Source organism: Apus apus, chromosome 2, assembly GCF_020740795.1.
Source record: "Apus apus isolate bApuApu2 chromosome 2, bApuApu2.pri.cur, whole genome shotgun sequence".
In the NCBI taxonomy this organism is placed as follows: Eukaryota; Metazoa; Chordata; class Aves; order Apodiformes; family Apodidae; genus Apus; species Apus apus.
The window spans coordinates 30,508,222-30,530,474 of NC_067283.1; the positions used below are offsets into that span (position 1 = coordinate 30,508,222).

The following is a 22,253-nucleotide window of genomic DNA, read 5'->3' on the forward strand; positions in this document are numbered from 1 at the left end:
TGTTATGACTCTCCATCCAAGGGTCATGTCATCATGGTCAGCAGCCAACATTCAGCATTAACACTGCTGCCACTAGTGGCACTGCCTTGGAGAAGTAGTGCCAAAGCAGAGCCAATGTCTGTTCCCTGATGGGTGAATCTATTCCAAACCAGCAACTCATGCTTTGGAAGGGGGCTGTCAAGTTGAATGAATCTGCCCATTAAAAAAGGATGTGCTGTCTTCAGCAGATGGTCAGGCCTCTTGTTACACTGTCCGTGGCACACCTGGTGCTAGGTGAGATTGCTGCCTCTCTGATGAGGAGAGGGCAGGGGATAAGCTCTGCCATCCCCAGCTGAGGGTGCGTCCGTTCAGGCTCTAATTGTATTCCTGCTGCTGAAGAGCCCAGAAATGAGACAGGAAACAACTGCACTAACCTGATATAATAGGGGAAATAGAGGGTTTTTCACATGTTGCCCGTTCAACAAAGCTGCTAAATATACCCACATGGGGGTATACCCTGGCTATTTGTTTCCTTCTTGCTTGATTATTACAGATTAATATTCTGCCTTTTTTCTCCCCTGTAATATTCTGGGCTTGAGAGAACATAGGAAACGGTGTATTCTATTCAGTGAAATGGTAGGGAATGGTTCATGAATGCTTATTCATTCTTGTCATGTTGTTTGCCTGCTATTTTTCCATTGGAACTGCTCAGCAAGACCTTTGATCCCTACACTGGTCATGTTAAGTTCATTGCTCAGGGTGAGGCCCTGCTGTGCATTCAGTGGAGTTACCGTATCTGTGGAAAAGTGCCACAGGCTGCTTTGCGCAAACCAGGTTGGGAGGATAGATGTGTTCTGGAAATTAAGCTCCTGTGTCTGTGCCTCAGCTGTGCCCCCCTCGAGGGAGCTGCAGGGCTGTGCGGGGCCGGCTGCTGCAGCCGGGTGCAGCTTTGCTTTGCTGGGCTTGCCTACGTGGGTGGATGCTGGGAGACAAGGGGAAAGTAGATAGGAGCTCGGACTGTTTTGTCTGTCATGCGTAGAATCCTTGACAAAACACAGGAGCTGTCAGGTGGTGAAAAGAGAAGAAACCTGCCCTGTGCTTTCTGTGCCCAAAAGGGAAGGCGTAACCATCACCGAGAGCCCTTCTGGCTGCTTCCTTGCTGGGTGCAGCTCTGCTCTGGAGGGGGAAGCAAAGAATCAGGGTGGTGATACACAGGCTTACAGTGTGAACTTCCTGTAGCGTAGGGAAGGAAGGTGTTTTCTCCTACAAAGCCTTCCATAAACCCCGTAGCAACCATTGCAACCACTCTTGACATGAGTAACCTTGATTTACTGCTTAGCGGAGTCCACAGTGAATAGAAGCATTGTGAAGGGCTTGGCTCACTTCTGTTCTCACTGGTGTTTCAGAAAGAAGGAACTGAAGATAAATAAGCCAGACAATTACAAAGAAGTGTTGAGCAGCAGTCAAAACTTGATGAAGGGACCAAATGTTTGCTCTCATGGATACATGCTCATTTCTAGGTTATTTAGTTTATGCAGCTAACTTCATAGTACTGAAAAAAACCCCAACTCCTACTTTAGCAAAAAAAATCCCAAACCCCTCTGTCATACCTATCACTTTACCTAAAAGTCAATGCACTAGTCATAGTATTTCTTCTTATCGTGGCAATTCATTTGGTTTGTGAATAATTCTTAGATTATCTCTCCTGGTGATAAAATAACATTCTAGTCAATTTTGTGAGAAATTGGCTGGAGAAGCAATGCCTTATTTGTACCCCTTGGTGTAGCAGGTGACACTATTACCTTCTTTGATTCATTTACCAGCTCAGCTAATTCAAATGGCCTTTCTTTGGTCATGCTTATAGTTCCTATTCTTTTTCATCCTGGGAAGGACCAAGGTATAGGCATGACCTGCCTACATGAGGAAGCTGTATGGTCCAGTGATACGTTAGAGAGTGCAGTGTGTAATCATTGCTAATGGGGAGGCCAGATTCCCAAACTCCTTCCCTAACAAGTATGTGCTAGAAAATGGCTGCTGAAAATAACTCAGACTAGTATTTTTTATGCAAATAGTTTATTTTTTTCGCCTCACAGATATAGACTGCATGGATAAAACAGGCTAATAAGACATATTTTGCACTGTTGCCCTTTACAACCTCTGCTGTTTTCTTTTTTGTTTTGTTTTGGGGTGGTTTTGTTTGTTTGTTTGTTTGTTTTGTGTTTTTTTTGTTTTTTTCATTCAATCTTTTTTTGAGTAGGAAAAGATTATGTTATGTTTTTTAAAATACCTATCAGTGTGATGGCCAGACAGCAGGCACTGACAGCTGACTCATGCTCCTAGAGAGTGACAGCCTTGAGGTTTTAGTTCCTGTATTGATTCTGGCTCAAGTTTAAGAAAATATAATTTAAGCTATACAAGGGTATTTTCTACTGAATCATTTCTTCATTTTCTATCTTCCAGATTCAGTCTTACCTTTGTCATGGTTTTATTTCTTGTTTTTCCTCTTAAATCAAGGGAGGATACAAATCTTGTGCAGACAAGGTGACAGTGACCAGGAGAACTGAGATGCATGTACTCTTTTTAAAAACAAATTTAGTAATATATCACTCATGTTTCTTAGTATACAATGTTTTGCAGTAAATTTACTAATGGTTTAGTAGCATGCATTACTAAATACTTTATCATGTGCGCCTATAGACTTCTCACTTGCTGTCTTACCCAAAGAATGAGTTGGGATATAGAGATGGTTTATGTGGTATATGTGATTTTGTCAAAACAGAGAGGGGGAAAAAACATAGCTGTAGAAAAGAATACATTTTCAAAGCTTAATTAATGCATAGTGTGACTATGTATATGTCAGTTACTTATGTAAGTTACCACTTATTTGCATCAATTTGTGCCTAAATTTAAGAAAGATATCTGTACTTTAATTCAGCATTGACTCGTGTCCAGCGTTATGACTTCAACTGTGTAAAATGTCCTTTTCTATTCAACAAGCTAATCTCTATCTGCTGTTTTATTCTGGTTGCACAAAGCCTAGCTTTTAAATAAGAGATGAGTTTGGAAATTTTCTGTAATCATTACACAGTAATCACCTTGGTAACTGTGGATAAACGGGATATATTTTGTTCCCCTGAGAGGTGCATAAAATAGTGATTAAAGCTAACGTACTAAGAGGGTGCAGCCTTTCTATATCAACCTGTTGATAAGATGTTATAATCACCCCCAAAATTTAAGTGCAGAAACACGCAATGTAATTAATGTTTCATGCATTAAGTTTATATCCTTCTTATAGGCAATGAAATCAGTATTTAAAAATACCATCACCCATTACAGGAGACACAACGTGTTACAAGTATGTACTTAAATTGCGTTAAAGCACTTGATGTGTAGGTAAATCACATAGAGTGATAGATCCTCATGCTTCTGTACACTCACCTTCAGGTACTAGTAGAGAATTCAGCACATTCCAATTTTAAAGTAGTACTTCTAATGCAAGAGAAAAACAAACAAACTTGTAATAAAACGTCAAGACTTTGTTGGTAACTGGCTCCACACTGAAGACCCAGGCTCTGCTCTGAAGTGATCATAGTTGTCCGAACAGAAGTCAGCTCTATATGTGGTAGATACAGTGCCACTCCTTTACTCCTGTTACTTGCCTCCAGCTGTACTGAATACCCTGCCTTTAAACTTTAGTTTTTCCCCTTAATTTGTACAAGGCCAGTTATCATTTAGCTGCTTGTTAAACTTCTGATGAGCTTGTAACAACCAAGGGCTTATGATTATTTTTTAATCATGTGTAAAAATGAACCAAGAGGGGCAATAATAATACAGCAGCTACCACAGCTTTCCTTCATCTAAGCAGAGCCAGTATTGTCTACTAAGAAAGTGTATTTTACTTCTGCAGGAACTGCTGACAGGCTGTACCATGTCAGGGGTACAGTGGCCAGAAAGGGGGAATATGTTCATATCAGTTGAAGTGCTGCTGTTGGGGCCAAGTTCTTGCCCCCCATTACAGTCCTAGTAAGCCCAGCAACTGCGTGCAGAACTCTGATTCCTTCTGTTTATTCCCCATGCCATGTGTGTCAGTGGACAGGCACTTCAGAGAGGTGCCCAGTTGTGCTGGTTACCTACAAAATGTGTGGGTACCATGATGGTGACATCTGCATCTCTATTTGTATGCATGCTCTTGGGTGGACCCCCTTCAGTTTTGTGTTGATTTTGAGGCACCTCAATTGTTCACTTCACCCAACAAGAGCAGATGTTAATTAATATAGCATTAGTATTCCAAATTCATTTTTTTTGAATACAGAGAATGGTAATGTGTTATTAGAAAATACTTTGTGAATAAAATATAGCTTTTATTAGAGTATACTTTGTTGTGGTGGGGTAGAGGGGACTATTTAATTGTTGGAAAGCCTTTGTATCCAAGTAGTTTCTGCTGAGAACAGTTAACATCAATCTTAAACAGCAGCTTTAATTCTCCCACTCCCGTATCAGCATGCAAAGCAATCTACACATCTATAAATGAGAGATACCATTAGAAGTTTATTTTTATTCCAGATTTCAGAAGTGAGTTTTGCCAATATGTTCAGAATTTATGCATACAAACACATAAGTTTATGTTTCCCCACACTGTTTTAAATTATTGTAATTACTTCTATGCAAGATTGTACTACATTTTCAATTTTGCTGTTTCAAAATGTGGTTATCAGCCCAATGTCTTTTTGGCAGCTAGCCGCTCTAGTCATTGTGTAGTTTGAACATTTCTATGATTTATCAGCATACAGCCACAAATGTATTGAGTCTACATGACTAAAATACACACATTGAGTAATGCCGAAGTATTTACTGGCACTGGCAATACTTGCTATTGCCTGTCTTGGAAACACAGTTTCTTCTTTAAATTAATCTAACTTTACCTGGAGACATGGTAGCTGCTGTAAGACCTCTAGCACTGTAGCTAAGACGGTGGAATTACCTGTTTACCCCAAATATTTATGGAATTTACTCTTTCTGATGGACATTGTTACTTCTGGGTTTATTTATGGCTTAGTAGAGCATGTTATGAAATTGTATAGCACAGGAAGGAGTTTCTTCAGCTTTCTTGGTGAGTCATCCTTTCTCTAACAGAAAGACACATATCCCTTGATTTGTTTCAGTGCAGGAAGGAAAGGCTTTATGTTCCAAGGCTTATATATTGGTTATAAAATCGTGGATGCTCTCTTTCATTTATCTTAGCACAATAACTTTTTCCCTTTAATTGCAAGAATTCAAACAACCAAAATAAAGCATTTAATGGTCAGAAAGAGGCAGTGCTAATCAGTTTGTGCTTATATTCTCTCATATAATCTACATCAATGCACTGTCAGTTCCTTGTGCTGCCACATGCTTTTCATGTGCTCTTAACCTGCCTATGTTTTAGTTCCTTCTGTATTAAAAGATGAAAGCTAAACATCCTTGTCTCCCATGACTCTCTTCAGGGTAAATAACCAAAAGATCTGTCAGTCTCTTGAATGCTACTCCCATATTATAGCCAACCTTCAGGCAGCACACCAGCCCGTGGATAACAACATTGCCTAATGCTTAAGCTGTCTGGTCCTTTTTACTCCAGAGATCCCTATAGCTGTACTGGGGCTGTACAGGTTCAGCTCACCATCTGTGCAGTCAACGTGTTTCATCAGGAAAGGCAGCCTCGAGGTATCCCCAGTAGTCATACTTGATGTTAATATAGTGGATACCACATAAGCACTTATGATAGATGGATGTTTGCACTGTTACCTTTTAGAAATATGGCTTGAAGAATACTTAATCATTTAAAAATCTACATGAGACTTCGACAAGGTTGTTTCTTGTCTTTTATAAATAGCAAACACACAAAACACCAAAGCTTACTTTCTCTTTAAAAGAGTTATTCCACATCCCAGAACTTTAGTCCAAGAATGGAGAACTACCCATAATACATTTTCGCTGGAGCGTGGTTCCCTATGTGTTAATTTGTTTGATTAGTAAATAAGAAAGGGCGTTCTTCCAAGGAAGGAAAGATTGAGATTTCAGGCCCAAGGTAATGCTCCTCTGAATCACTGAATGCCCTTTTGGGAATTCAGTATGGGATTTAGGAATTTTTGTTGAGAGTTTATGATTAATGAGAACTCAAGCCCCTGAGACCATGAGGAAATACTTCTTTCAGTTGGGGTGAGAGTGCTCTTCAGTGGGCATGTATGTGTGAAAATATTTTATAATGGTAACATAAATTGGATGTGTAGCTGTCTTCCAAGTAAAGCAGTGCAGGTCTGGGAGCCATGGACTCTTGTTCTGCTCTAATGGTACTCTGTTACAATTGCTCAAGAGCCATGCAAAATCACAGCCCCACCTGCTTGTAGGCATGAAGCAAAAAATGCCTTAGCAGATCAAGGCTCCTTTACTCCCCATCCTGTGCAGTACACCTCACCTCAGGGTGTAGCTTCTTCTCCAGGCAGTCACTGTCATCTTTTCTGTATGTGAATGTAAGCAGTGAAGCCAGTGGTTTGTATGTACCTGTGAAGTTGGCTCTCCTCAGCTGGCTGAGTGCTAAATAACAGGGTGTGTTCATGTGTGCCAACCTTTTACAAACAATGCAGCTGGGGTGTGCAAAGCGGTAATGAGTGATCCTCAGTGTGCACAGAAATGTAACAGAAGACAACGTGGATCTTATTTAAGTATTTTTAGGCTCTTTCCTGAAGCAATAACCAAGCACAAACCCCAACACCACCCCCCACCCCGCCCCCCCCCCCTGCCCCCCGAGGACGTTGTCTCGTGAGCAATATAATCTTGAAAAATTATTGCAATGGTATCTTTTTTCTTTCCCACAAGTCCCACTTCAACACTTACAAAGGGTGAATTGATGAGCATCTACTTAAAATAACAGTTAGGGTTGGAATTATAGGGAAATTTCAAAATGCAGTACTTGATAAGGCAGTGTGAATGAAAGGATGGCTCCACTGTACTTGGGTTCTTTCTTATTATGCAAAGATAAGGGAAGTTGTTGTTTGTATGCCTTCTCTTATTCTAAAGGGATCAGCAAAAATCTGGTACCTCTTAAAAGAAAATGGTCTGCTAAAATGCATCCACTTTTAGTGACTAGTGGGTCAGTTAATTTACAGTACACAGTAGCAACAAAATATGATAAATGATGAATCTCACAAGCACCCTGAAGTGCAAGAAAAAGGTATGAATATACAGATTGCAAATTCTGGAAATTTTCTGGTGAAGAATAAATATTCTTCCCCTTCTGATTTATATTTTTGGATTTTTTAATTGCCATGGAGACTGTTTTTTTCTACCTGACTCACAACGTGGGACTGTGCATCCGTTTGAACTAAGGAAGAAATAAAAGGAAAGAGAGCAGTGACTTGGCCAATCCTGGGAAGGACACCTCAGCATTTGGAAATTTCTCTGTGTCAGCCCTTGGCAAGAACACGTGTAGCACATGAAACAATCCTGAGGATATCAGCCTTATTCTGCAAGATCAAGTTACTTCTGCATTTTAAGTGCTGAGGTGTCCCACAGTCTCTCACCTCCATGGTACACAAAGGTATGGTGGCTTTTCTTTTGTTCTGGTCAAGTGCAAATATTTGCACACAGGAAAGTGCTTTAGCTCTGCAGACCTATACATCAGCCATCTGCCTACAAAAGCCAACGCCTTCCTGTGCTGAGACGGATACGTAGGGGAGGATCCTGTTCTGTCAGTTCTCAGATTCCTGTGCCTCACCTCACTGACGTTAAGTCCACGTTTGTTTGACTACCCTTGGTCTGATTACAACAGGTAAGTCCAGACAGTAAAGGAGGCATGGATAAATGAATAAGTCATAATAAAGTTTCCTTCCCAGGATGTGTCATGTCCATAGCAAAAGCAGAACATGTAGAAACATAGGCTTCCACAGGTGGCATTGTATTATGCTCACATTAATATTAGCATCCATACATATTATATACAGGTTAGGTATTCTGGAAAAGCACACAGTCTACACAGACAGGCTTCTTCGACTCTTGGTCCTTATAGTGAGACTGAATTTATTCAGCATAAAACAAATGCTCCTCTTGCATTCACATTTTCAGTCTTTTATTCTCTTCTTTCAGCTCGAATCAAAACAGTGGAGGTCAAATAAACTTGGTTGGTTTAGTTGAAGTTAACCAAGAAACAAAAAGAAGAGTTTCCCACTCTTTCTTAGGTAAGTAATGAGTGTGAATAAAAATCTACCCGCTAATATTGTGAATAAAGCATGTGTGACACGTGAGCAGACAACAGGAACGGAAGAAAAGAGAGAGTGGTGTCTCATGCCATTCATTTCAGAGGAAAAAAGGAGGAAGAATAATGTCTGTCATAGCACAGGCTACAGACATATTATCTTATCCTGAGCAACGAGATCTGAGTTTCTGTTCCATCAGGAGAGGTATTACCTGGGAAAATAATGTTCAAAGGGGAGAAGGCAGCTGTAAAATTAGCAATAAATGTTGAACTAAGCTGTGTGCAGAAAATATATGTGAAACATACAGGGTGGTTTTTACCTGAATATCTAGCTCCACCAAAAGGACTGGATCTGAATCTTTGAGAATCAAAAATATTTAGTCCCCTTTCTCAAGGCTATAGCTGAGAAAAAATTTTGACCTGGTGTACCTATGGGGTTTTGAGAAAGGAAAGACGTGGGTGTAATCACCTTTAGTCACTCTGCAAATTATATCTCATCAGACAGAGAGGAATTCTGTGACATTTCTGGAAAGTGGCTGCTGTCTGCTTGGATGAGTAGTTTCTCATAACTGTCAAAAACTTCTGTAGTGGAAAATACTGTTCTAGATTAGAGATGCAACAAATATCAATAATACCTTTGGAAATGAATCCAGATACTCTTCAAATGTTAAAATAACTTGCTTTGGAGTGTAATTATAAAGGCTAAGTTTTGTTTGATACTAGAAGTCAGTGATCATTGTATTATGCTGGAACTTGTTATTTCAAATATAATATTTAATTCAGATATTTTCTTTCGTGTCTGCTGGGTCAATATCAAATGCTCAAAATAAGGCAAAAAGTAGATTCCTAGGTCTGTATAATCTGTATAATCCCTAAGGATCTCTCAGTGTGTTTATGCTCTTCAGATTTTTATGTGTGAGACATCTCTTTTATTGAAAGGCTGATGGAATATCTGGGTTAACTAGGTTAATCCATGAAGGAAGTCATTGCCATTAACATAATAGAAGTAGCAGGCAAGGAAACAATACCATGGACAAATATGTGGGGGGAGAAGACAGGTCTTTCTCCGCATCGAGTTAGAGGGAGGACAACAGGTTTGTTTTGCACCTGCTTTCCAGATCTGAAATTGAAAGGTTTTGTTTCACACTGGAATGTATGCATAGCCATGTATACACTTCCACAAGTGCAACCTTCCCTCAAATATCAATGAAGAACCTGCAGTCTTCTGAATCTTAAGTAGGCAAAACAGACATTGGCTGATGGAGTAACTGTCCCACATTTGATTTACTACCCAAGTTAGAGCAGAGGTTGTTCCAACCAATGTCTCCCATGATGATCTCAGCTGGTGTTTATAGTGCATGTAAAGAGGGAAAAAATTTCCTTGCAATATGACAGCAAAACCCTACAAGTTCCCCCCTAATATTTTGGTAATATTTTGAATCTACTGCACTCAAGCATTTCCTATTTTGTGCTGTGCTTCTCCCTCAAATAAATTTTCTCCAATCCTGCTTTGCAAGTGCTGCCATGGCTATCCTGTGTCGCTTCTGGCAGCTAGCTCCCAGCCCTTGCTCCTGAACAACTCTGGTATGCTTTACAGAGGGTACGCCCACAGACTGGGAAATCTTGCCAAGTATGGAATAGATATGGGCATAAAGGAATAGAGATAAACACCACTCAAAAGAATATGATTCCCAGTTTAATTTTGTTTCTAACATTTTCCCATAAGTTAAAAAATCATGTTACTGATTATGGAGACAACATGTGGTTAATGACTAAATGAAGTTGTTTGGTTGTTGCTGTTTGTTTGTTTTGTTTTGTGTGGGGTTTTTGTTGTTGTTTTTTTGGTTTTTTTTTTCCCCTCTTAGTGTACAGGTCATTTAGCATCACCCTGTTGGAAGATACTTATAACCAAATTTTACAGAGTTATGAAGGCACAGGTACAATATAACTTGTTCAGGTTAACACTAGCTCTTGTAAATTAGTGAAGCTATCCTGCAAAGATCCTTCCTTAATCTTTTATTTGTATGTTTAGACAGGAAATGGCAGGTAGCACAAACAAATAACACTGGTGCTTTGCACATAACACATGTGCTTTTACTGCTGATAAATTGCTTCCTGTCTTTCTCTAATGAAAAAACACATTGCTGGGATAACAATTGATTTCAACTGACTTCAGCTTTTTACACGCATCTGCTTTTGCTTGTGGTGATCCTGGGGAAATTTTGTGAAGACTTTGTATGTACAGATCCCCTCACTAAGGTTCCACCAGTGATGTCTGGGTTAGGATGCTACAGCAAAAGAGGGAATGACCTGGGATGGGCTTCATGTGACTGAAGCACTATTTAAATAAAAAGGGCTAGGACAAACGTGCTCACCTTTCCCATACCAGACATTACAAACATCACTTAGCCTCAGGTGTGGAGTTTTGGGACTATCTCCTTCCATCTCTCTTGCTTCATTGGGTCTTTGTGATAGCAAAACCTGTAGTTGCTATTTGATGATTATCACCTCACTAAGACCACATGTGTATGAAATGTCTGTTCTGTTTTCAGCTATCAGAATGATAATGAAAGAGTTATATGGAAGAAAGCTAAGCCTGGATCACTGCTTTTTCAATATAAGCTATTCCAAAATCTATAGGAAGAGCCTTCCTATCTGATGTGCTAGCAAAGTTTCTTTTCCTTTAATGAAAAATATGTGCACAAAGCAGAGCTAGACTAGTGACTTACAGACTTCTTGCAATAAAAATGAAATTTAGGAGCTGAGATGCAGCTATTAACTTAAATTGTAAATAGACACCAAAAAGATTGGTTGTAAGTCAGAAGTCTTAATTGACTTAGGAAAGTCATATTTGGATTGATAAAATACAGCTCAAAGCTGCTGCACCTTAAACCATCACTTTCAGTTCTTCAGGTAACTAATTTCAAAGTGTTTAATAGATTTCTCCTCCTGGTTTCCAAATGGACACCATAGTCTTTCTATGTTTGTTCTTCAAATTGTACACATAAATTGTTTATGAAATCTGATATACCAAAGCTGCTTGGTAAAAGTTCAAAATACTAGTAGAGACAGGTTAACTAAAACATTTTAAAATGTTAGGTTTCCTAGTGCAGCTTCACCTCGTAGAGGCTATGACCATTTCACTGTTGTTGATTACAGTTCTGTCTGAATGAGGCGTAGTGCTTTCTTCATGTTCTCTATTACTGAAAGAAAAAGAAATAAGAGCTGTAAGAAGTACTTAGAGTGAAACTGTACGATAAAAAAAAAACCAACCTGGTTTGATTAGTAAATTGTTCACATTTTAATTAATTTATAGTCACATATCATATTTTAGAGCTTTCTATTGTGCAAATTCTTGCTTTGATAGTAAAGCAGAAGGAAAAAAGTTTAATGAAATGAAAAGTTTAATGAATCAAAACGTTTAAGGATTTGACAACACTCCTTTCAACTCCCTCACTTCTCAGCAGCAATCTTGGTAATCAGAGGTGAAGTGCGTATTTGTGGTGAGATACTGCGTTGGTGTCAGATAGATGATATAAAGGACTAGCTCAACCTGAAAAATCACATTCCTTGCTAAAATACAGGTGTTAGGTGGTACCCAAGTAACCACCAGCATTTCTTTTCAGTTTCTCTCCCACCACTGGCTGTTTACATTGCACAGTTGGATACCTTTGAGCATAGCACTTTCACCATTCCCTAACAAAGTGCTGAGATCTTGATCCTAAAAGTTCTCACCAGTGATCTTTAACTTGTCTTACATGAGTAGTCTCAGTAAATTCAATGGCACAATAGGTGTTATTAAGTGTTTTGCTAGAACAAGTTAGACTATTATAGTTTATTGTAAATGGTCACACACTGTCCTTATTCATTACTATGAGACTGTAATGGGTTCTCAAGCACAAAAAGTTGGGATGGAGTGTATCTGGCTGCTTACAGTGTGAAATGCAAAGTAAGGCAGTGACGGGGGCACTTACAGAATGGTATGTCTTGCGGTTCATAAGTGTAAAGCCGGTTGGAGTATCTTCCCGTGATATCAGCTCTTACTGTGAGGGACGGGTCTGAAAAAATAATTATATTAAACACTGCTTTTCATTTCTACAACAGCTAAGGACTGTATGAGTGGTGCTGCTTTGACAACCCGGTTTCTGAGGTTTTTCTGATTTTATCAATGGGGCAATTACAAGGCCTTTATGCTCCATTCCAACCAACTGCTCTTGGAGAAATGTTTAACAAAACCTAGTGATCATTTTTATATTCTGCAGCTATTTTCTAGTGATAGATTTACATGTGCATTTCATTCATATTTAAAGAGAAATATCCTGTTTTACAAGTTCTGGGGAGGCCAGTTTGACTGGATGCACCCATAGTGAGGGTCATGCATGTATAATGCAATATTAGCATGACCTACTTAGAGCCTTCAGACTGAAAATCTTGTGGTTCTTAATGTTTCCATCATAGGAGCAAGTTGTTGTGGACATCTTTTCCCTCAGTTTCCCATGCAAGCATTTTGGTAATTAACTGACTTGTGTTGCTGCTTTGCTCTATATCTCGATGTGGGCTTCATCTCTCCTAACTTTGGATGCCACCACAGCAGTAGTGACTCTAGGCTCCCTTTACGGTCAGTGAAAAGGAACAGGCACTCTGGGGCATCATTCATTCACTCTATTCCAGAAGTCAGTTTTATGATGGGATATATCATTCCTTAGGTGCTGCTGACTATTAACTTGCTCTGTAGTAATGTCTGCACTGTAGTCTACATTCAGTCCAATATTTGACTGTTTTCAGTACATTTTGTCTTAGAACTAGCAAGAAGCACAGAGAGCAAAAGCCAGATGCTATCAGGCATTTGAACGTCTTGCTCCCAAGCACAAATTAAATACCCTCCAGAACATATCTGTAACCTGAGGAAGTTTATGAGGGTCAAAGCCTGCAATAGAGGGAGAATTGAACTGAAGATCTGCCACGTTGAACACTAATGCTGTGGTGAGCAAGACAAATTTTGAGCTATTTTCTCTTAGCAAAAGGAATAATTTTGGTGTCCCCAAAGGAGGACACTGGCATAGATCCAGATATCACATATTTGAAGATACATAAATATACATACCTACAAACATGATTCGAGGCACATATTGTCCATCAGGTGATAGGTTTTTATCTGTGGTTTCATGCTGGCAGAGAAATTAAAGCTAATTATTTAAAGATTTCTGTAAATTTTGATTAAGCAGTACCACCTGTGAATAGTCTTGTACAAGAGGAAAAAATCAAGCAAGCTACTACTTGTGTGTACAAATACTTGTAGTTATATGTTGCTGAAATGCCAAAGATATACATCTAAAATGGCATGAAAAAGCAAGACAAAGAAAGAAAATGCAACCCCAAAAAGGTGCAACCCAAACCTCCCCAAACCCTTCATACCATGAGATTCAGCATAATGAAGTTATTTTGGGCCATTTCCTGTATCTCTTCATTTTCTGCAAAAGCTTTCTTCAGTGCTAGAAAAGACACAGTCATGTTGTAGAGGTTCATCTCAAGTACTGCCTTTCCTTCTGCATTTAGGCACCATGTTGACTGGAGACTGGCCACATTGTTCCTGTCTCTGCTGGTTCACATTCCTGAAGAGAAACTTGAGGGCCCTATTTCTGCTTTTTGTTTATTTGAACCGTGTCAGTACAGCCTCCCAGCTATGAAAATGGAAGTTCTCTTCTGTTATTTATGAAGCCTGTGTCAAAGGATACTGTGCCTCAGCTGGACAAAAGGGCATTATTCTCAGAAAATTCCTATTAGATCGATTTCAGCAGCCCTGTCCTTGTCTCCTTCTCTAGTTACCAGTTCAGAAGTGCCAAACAATATTAAATCTGTTCAATGAATCAGTAGCAGATCCATGTTTCTTAATTTAAACTGACGAGTGCTGCATTAGGGATAGCAGGAGAACAGCACTGGGTATTTTTCATGTTCTTTGTTGGGTAGTTTCATAGTGGAGTTTTTGTCAAAAAAGCAATAAATTCTTAGTTTTGCCAATACATTTTCATTTACCTGTTTCTTTAAATAATTTTCAATAAGTGCAAGGTAAATTACTAGGTGCAATTTCTTATAAAAATGTTCACCAAATTTTAACACTCAAAAGATCAACATTACCTTGGCAGTATTGACAGTCTTCCAAATGATGAATTACCATCAGTGGCTTGTTACTGTATTAGTAATAATAGAACATGTGGTTAGATCATTTGACAAGTATGCAAATGGATGATTTTACTAGCAGACTGGAAAAGGCAAATTGCATTTAATCTGATGTTCACCCACATTAAAACCATACAGACATTCCATAAAGAATTACAGACATTTTTGAGCAAGGGAAAAGAACATAACTCCTTCATAAAATAAATAAATAAAGAAATAGAGTCAGGGAAGCCCAAGGGAGAGCAGAGAGATCTGGCAGGAGCTGGCAGCTCTCATGAAAGAGATGGACATGGCTGGGGGCAGTACTGGGGCAATCGCAGGACTTTTAAATGTGGTGATCCCAGAAGCTCCATTCGGACCATGAGAGGTGAGGCAAATCCTTCTCCTATAATTAAGCTGCCTCAGGAGCTCCGAGCAACCTGGAGCGTGAGTGAACTGGGGCTGAGCAAGCCCAGAGTGCTCTGGGCAGCTGGCGTGGGCAGAGTGCATGTGTGGAGCCCTGGGAACTGCCAGCTCACGTCAGGAGTAATGGTGTCTACCCAGCAGAGGAAGACTCTGCTCCCAGCACCCACCAAAATGGATGTGGGTACTCAGAGGGTGTCCCCATGGAAGGAGATGGGTACCCAGGTCACAGACTGATGGGAGTGCTGCAGACTTTTGCTGGTAACAGGAGGCAGCTCTGACCATGACTATGTCCAGTGGGAGCAGGTTGATGAACATCTCTGCCAGGTGGCACAGCTGCAAGATGAAGTGCTGGAGCTCAGGGAAGAGGTGAGCAGATTGAGGAGTATCAGGGAAAGAGAGGGGGAATTAGATGAGTGTCTTCAAAGCCTGCTCTCCACAGAAACAGCTCGGGAGGCCAACCTCATTAGTGGAGCACAGGATTCCTTATCTGCTCAGCAAGCTTCCCAGCCTTCCTGATCTAACTTACAGGAGCAGGGATAATAGGAACAGGTCCCTGCCCGATGACACAAACGGAGCAAGTGTGTTCCCTTGAGAACTTCACAGCCCTCAGTGCTCCCCTTGCAGAACAGGTATGGGGCCCTGCAGGAGGAAACAGCTGACAGCTGTGAGGATACCTCATGTAGGCCAGAAGTGCCATCAGGGCCAACTTGCTCTAGACCAACCATCGTAACTCAGTACAGAAAGAAAAATAGGTGCATCATTGTTCTGGGTGACTCCCTCTTGAGGGGTGCAGAGGAGCCAGTATGCTGACCAGACACACTTCACGGGGAATAAGAAAGACATTGAGGTGCTGGAGAGGGTGCAGAGAAGGGCAAGCAGGCTGATTAGGGGTCTGGAGAACAGGTGTTATGAGGAGAGGCTGAGGGAGTGGGGGCTATCAGCCTGGAGAAGAGGACGCTGAAGGGAAACCTCATTGCTCCCTACAACTACCTGAAAGAAGGTTGTAGTGAGGTGGGTGTTGGCCTCTTCTCCCTATGAAATGGGGTCAAGCTGCATCAGGAGAGGTTCAGATTGGATATTAGGAAAAATTTCTTTGCAGAAAGAGTGGTGAGGTATTGGAACAGGCTGCCCAGGGAGATGCTTGAGACACTGTCCCTGGAGGTGTTCAAAAAATGGTTGGACATGGTGCTTCAGGAGATGGTTTAGTGATCATGGGGGTGTAGGGCTGATGGTTGGGCTTGATGATCTTGAAGGTCTTTTCCAACCTTGATGATTCCATGATTCTAGTATAGCGTTGGGGAAACCAACATGTAGATCACCATGCAAGAGCAAATGTAACTGATTTCCAGCTTTTGATTAAGGAAGTAATTGGAAGAATAATGACATATAGAAAAAAAATAAATCTTTAAAAAATTGTAACGTCTATATTGCTGTTGTGACAAGGAAACAACAGTGTTAAATGCAGGGTTGCCCATGATGTTGCTTAAGAGTCATAGGACCCCTGCAACAACTGTTGTTATAGACACTAAATCTGTTTTATTTAACTGAATGGTGTACAGATCAGCTGTCGTGGTGTTTCTTTGTTCTGTTTCATTACAGTATATTCATGCATGACTGTCTGATTAACAACTTTATCTTTTATTCTCTTACCTTTTTTTTGCTTGATAAAGCCCCTCTTCATAAGTTTGTACCCAGGTAATTTCATCTCCCCAGCCTAGAAATATAACAAATGGATTAACTGGTGGCCAGGTAAGTAAGTAATAACAAATTACATTTTTTATATTTGTCAATAGCTGTACACAAACAGGATTAGAATAGTCTTGGATATTAAGCTTAACTCTTGACCTGCAAATTTCAATCCCAGGTATTGCAAGTACTTATGATTTAATAAAAAAGTGGTTGTTAATCAAAGATCTCAACCTTAACAAAATCCTAATGAATCAACAGCTTCATAGCTCATCCATAGCTGATCTCAAAAAGCAAATTGTCCAGTTTGTTTCATGCCTTCAGCTCCCAAAGATGCCAGTCCCTGTGTAATAGATCCCTGCCTGCCAGGCAGTGTTGCTCCATTCATGATGGCCCTCATGGGAATTGTAGAACAGCTCTGGATCTGGACCAGGTTAAGACTCTGTTTCAACTACACTGTCTGGACAGTGCTTGGAGCAACCGTGGTTATGTAGACATTTGCTGTCAGCTTTCTCATGGGACAATTGCTTGTGATGCTACTAGGTCATCTCCTTTCAGGAGAGTGATTTTGTTTGCAGATCTGTCTGGTTGATGGTGGGGTTCTGCTGTGTGGGCTACAGGGTGTTCCCAGCCCTGGCTGAAGTCAGCTGTTGATGTAGGTAACTGCACAGAGGATTCAGCTAGAGTCATTTTGCAGCAGATACAAGTGTTCCTCTTTGATGTATGCAAATTACAGGTAAAGCACTCAAGGCATCCCAAAGGGCCTCAGTTCAGAATTAGAAAATTGACACTTTCTGTTACTATTTATTTCAAAATTTCTAGAGTTGAAGGGACTTTTTAGTCTTTTTATATATTTAAGGTTAGTGGGAAAAATAAATCCTGCTCTAGGTGAGATGGGCCATAGAACCTTTATTCAGGGATGCTAATTATGAGAAGTGATTTGCAGTTTCTCTTTGGTTAGTTCAGGTGTTGCATGATTTCATCAAGTGGTCCCTGAGCAGTTAGGCTCAGATGGGACCTCTGTGACAGGCAAGGCTTATGCCAGTGCTTGTATGGGAAGACCTTAGAGGTGAACTGTGGGGTCTTCAGGCTTTGCACAGCTGGCAGAGGAGTTCAGGGAGGGAGCTGGAGTTTTTTGGGGGTGAATAGGCCCAAAAGAAGAGGGAAGATGGAGAAGAGGTAAAGAATTCTGTATTTCTCTGCTTGTATTTCTAAGGATTGATCAAGCATAAATAACTTAAAATAGAGTCTTCAGTTAACATCCAGGTTGAAAATTATGCACTGCAAGGAAGTGAATTATTCACTGCAAAGCATGACTGTGACTATCTGATGAAAAGCAAAAAAAAAAGTAACACAGAAAAACCCACCAGTAGGTCAAACTGTTGTTCTGTGTATAAAAATGGTTCTGTAGAAAAATTGTTCCATAACAACTGGAAGTTATGAAATTGTTTCAGTAGTTAATACTTTACTATAGCAAATTAAGTTTTAACTGGTATAGTAAAGAATATTTTTTCACGATACAAATGCATCCTGATTTGTAAGACTCACTTTAGGTTTTTGGCTTCTACTAGGTCACTATAAGTTATATAAATTATGCAGATTATACTAGGCCCTCAGTCATACCCTTAAGAACAAACGGATGGAGTGAAACAACATGGAATAAGAAGATGCACTCCTTGGTGTCATTTAACACTAGAGAAACACATCTCTGTAAATATATATGTTATTTCAGGTATATTCTAAATAAAAACATTTGCTGACATATATAAGAAAATGAGGAGTAACTACATAAAATAAATATATGGTACCTCTTGACAGTGTCTGAGGTGCTCTTTTTTCCTTTTTAATTGCCATTGCCAGATTGGAAGAGACTGCAATTAGCAGGAGGGACACGGCCAATGTTGAATGGAGCATTATTTCCTTGAGAAGATCCCTTTCAATGCAGCAAGAAAACTAGAAAACAAAGCAACAGCTTTAGTCACATGGATTCATCTCCTGGTGCAGTGTAAATCAATGGTATCTTAACTATCTATACTATGGAAGTAGTTTTGGTTGTTATTTCTGTAGGTGCCTTTGTGAGAAAAGTGCAAAATAGAGGTGCTTGATTTTATCATGCAGCGCTGATTTCAGCTGTCAGAATTAGGCTGCAGAGGGCAATTCTCATGACAGTGTGATCAGGGGGAAAAAGTTCATTTTAGTTCATTTCTGGTCACCCAGAATTTGTTTCTTATGAACTAGTACTGCATTGGAATACCAGATACTGAACATTTCAAGACAGTGCTGCTAGTTGTTAATTCTGTGAGTTTCTTAGTTTCAGTTAAATATAACAGCATGGGATCTTTTTCATGGATAGTAGATTTTTTGGTCAAAAGATAATTTTTGGTCATAAGATCCTTCTTAATAAAACAGGAAAATCGACAAGTATTTGCCTCCAGGTGTAGCATATTTTAAATCAGCAAATCCCTTCAGAATGTTGAAATTGCCGTTCTTTTAACGTGCACTCTCTGAACCAGGATGTTAAAGATTGTGAGATAAACGTGAAAGAAATTTTTAGCTTTTCTCACAATGAAAGCTCAAAAAAATTCCCCATTCTTCATGGCATTTTTAAACTAATTTTCAGCTCAAGTCTTGCTTAATAAGAGAAACCATCTGTGCTCCTGGCTACTTCAGTATTCTGAAGATGTTTGCTTCTCTTCCTGACAAAGATCATTATAAGAAATTTAGTAATTTCTAATCTTGATAAAAAGCAAAAAAAGGTGACAGTTGAGGAAAGTCATTAGAAAGTCAAGTTTTTAACATTGTTAAGTTTTCTTTCTGCCTTATACAATCATCATTAGACATTAAAACTTGGATGTTTAGCTGGATACCTGATGATTGGAACTAAGGTAAGAACTATAATGCAGGTGGCCCAGGATAGCACCTAGCCAATTTATCAGTTGTTCGTGGAGATTCCACTTTTCACGCTGAGCTTTAGGAGTCACCAGGATGACCTGCTGAGAAGGTGCTTTGCCTTTAATACAAAAAAGATTAAAATCACTCATAGCATTTGTGGCTGTATTGACAAAGAAAATGTCATACTTGAGTTTAAAAGTGATATCCAATATAGGATTACAGCCTTGAGCACTGGCAAAAGAATGTGCTTTGTGCTTCTTAGGACAGAGGCATAAGAAGTGCAGCAGCATTTATCCTTACTTTAATGAATTCCTCAACATTACTAACGTTGATGTTAACAGTTCTATTTCTGATGAACAATTTCAAATTCCACTTCCAGTAGCTGGCAATCTCAATAAAAGAAAACTCTTCTATTCAAGTTACTGGGGAAGAATTTGCACATTAGAATGTGCAATTTTAATATTTTTTTTAATGAACTATCACCTTATAGTAAAAATTCTGTATTTTTCAAAGTTCGTAAAATAATTAGTGCATCCATGATAATATTTTTCTCCTGTCTTGTCCACAACTGTTCCATTTCCCCCCAGAGGGTGTCACAACTCTTGAGTTGTTCTTTGTTTCACATACTCTCTTTCTTAGGCTCGTTCATGTTAGCTACTGTTGATTGTGTTTTAGAAGGAAGTCTCATTTGGAGCTTGTTAATTATGCACATTAATTTGATGACTGGAAATTATGGATTTTTAATAAGAAAATACAAGAAAGTTTTCCATTTTTTTCCAAGGAGTGAAGGCTGGCGGGAAAGGACTTCTTCAGTAATAAAAATTCCATTCGAATTTTCCCCTATTTTGTGCAGATCACTAACTTCAGTCAGCAAAAGGAGATCATTACACCATGCTACTCTAGTCTAGACAGATGCCAATTTTATCCACTCTATGTGAAAGTTACTATCTGTCTTTAGTATCAGTTAACAATAAAATCTAGAATTTATATTAACATGTTAAAATGCTATTTAAACATGAATGGAAATGGTTCTGAAACCACACCAGATAACGTCTATTAAGCAGATATGGAATGCATGAATCAGTTCTTTCTTTCATGCAGTATTCATGAAAAAATCAAAGTGTAAATCTTATGTCACAGGATTAATTATCTGAAGCTTAAATAATAGATCATCATCCTATTGAAAACCAGTACTGTTTTGGAAGGGTAATTTATGGAGCTGTAGCTGCAGGCAGTTTAAATTCAATATTCTGAAATGTTGATGTTACATGATCCAGTGTGTATTAAGAGAAAAAATGACAACCAACGCCATATGAATTGCCTTCATCTATGTCAGAACTAATTTTGCTAGCTAATCTCTAAGCATATATCATTTGTCTTTTTCATAAAACTAGGCTTGTAATGCATTTGTCAACCAAACCTTGCTGCTTTGTTAAAGGAAAGTTAAGAATGAGAAATATTTGCTCACCACCAGTGGTCAGTTCTCCTGATGGAAGGTCCTTTTTCTGGAAATAGTTACTTAAAAACCAGTGTGATTTAAGCACAGAACACCTGAGCTGCCCTGGTCTCTGTGTAGCAACAACAGCACATTTACCTGGGAAAAAATGAGAGGAACCTTTTTGCTGAAAACCAATTTCACGTGTTTCACCCTCCCCTTTCTTTTTCTGCCATCCCGCCAACTTTTGCCCTTGTGCGTTCCCATGCTTATACACTGAATCCTTGGACTTCTCTTCATCTTGGCTTGTATCAGGTGTCTTGTATGAGAATTGGAAATAAATAGTGGCTTATGTGTGTCTGCTACTTCCCCGCTCAAACAGTTTGAGTCTGGCTAATGGCCAGTGAAAAAAGAAACCACCAATGAAAGCTGGAACTGTAGGTGCTTTTGTTCCCAGTGAATGGCTGGGTTCACTGGTGCTTAAAGATAGGTATGAACCTAATAGGAAGACACAATGGTTACTTTGTGTCAAAGAATGTAATTAATAAATAAAAGGAACTGTTTTGAGAGGGGGAAATAAAATTATTTATTTAAAGAACATGGTTTAAAATATCTGATTATTGCTTCTCTGAGTTGTAGCTTAAAAACAGTCTGATTCTTTGGACATGGTGCTTGATATAATTTTGGCCTAACTAATAATTAAGGAAAAGTCATTTATTTAAAGTCTTTGCACAAAAAAAAGGAGTTAGCTGGATCATCTTTTCCCTGCTCCTTGGACAGCTTTTGCAAGGGAATCAGAAGCAAGCCTCTTGTGATTCTTCCTCTCCCATGTATAGTTACACTTTTTCAACTTGCTTTTCATGTAAGTCAAATACTGGCCAAATAGACCTTGTCAAGGTTTAATACAGATAGAAAATTACTGTGATACTATATAAATCCAAGCTGGATGCCTTCACTATACCTATTCAGTCGCTGGTTGTTATCATCTCTCTGTCCCTGCTTTCTTCTGCATGTGTTCAGCATCCACACCTGAACTGAGTGTGAAGCTGAAGCTAATGCTAGCAGAGGTGCCTTCCATCCCAGCCACCAGCTGAGCTGCCTGACAGTCAAATCACTGACCTGTGCATCAGCAGTTGCTAGCCAAATATGGAATCTCTGCACTGAGAACGTGTTTCTGCTCTCGTTCATTGGACTCATTAGTCTCCAGGGTAAAAGATTCCTTTTGGAGGCAGAAGTAACTATGGGTTAACTGTGTATATACAGTTGAATCCAGGCCAAGATTAGGAAATACAAGACAGAGCAGGGCAAATAAAGCATATGAAGCAGACAGACATTTAAAAAGAGAAAGACATTGGACAATAACTCACACTTTGAATTGCATGCAGCTGCTTTTGTGTGAGTCATGCAGCAGGGCATTTAGGTACATATCAGGCCATTTATGAAACGTTAAAC

At 39.4% G+C, this 22,253-nt stretch overlaps 1 protein-coding gene across 1 annotated transcript; it reads right to left on the reverse strand.

The window, feature by feature from the left end:
• Positions 1 to 10,973: 10,973 nt before the first annotated feature.
• Positions 10,974 to 21,958, reverse strand: AGR3 (anterior gradient 3, protein disulphide isomerase family member). The gene is made up of 9 exons (XM_051610968.1): positions 21,921 to 21,958; positions 20,835 to 20,960; positions 18,283 to 18,427; positions 16,439 to 16,502; positions 14,342 to 14,394; positions 13,622 to 13,698; positions 13,311 to 13,374; positions 12,181 to 12,264; positions 10,974 to 11,409 (listed from the first exon to the last, which is right to left on the reverse strand). Exons 3-9 carry the CDS (start codon positions 18,386 to 18,388, stop codon positions 11,360 to 11,362), a joined length of 498 nt encoding a protein of 165 aa, XP_051466928.1. The 5' UTR covers positions 18,389 to 18,427; positions 20,835 to 20,960; positions 21,921 to 21,958; the 3' UTR covers positions 10,974 to 11,359.
• Positions 21,959 to 22,253: the final 295 nt, after the last annotated feature.

Bases quoted from the DNA above. Each gene is read 5' to 3' on its own strand.
- AGR3 (XM_051610968.1), bottom strand. From the start codon at position 18,388: ATGCTCCATTCAACATTGGCCGTGTCCCTCCTGCTAATTGCAGTCTCT. The intron at 16,503-18,282 runs GTACCATATATT...TTATATTTCTAG, and splicing joins ACCTCAGACACTGTCAAGAG to GCTGGGGAGATGAAATTACC. The intron at 14,395-16,438 runs GTAAGAGAATAA...TTACTAATACAG, and splicing joins CTTTATCAAGCAAAAAAAAG to TAACAAGCCACTGATGGTAA.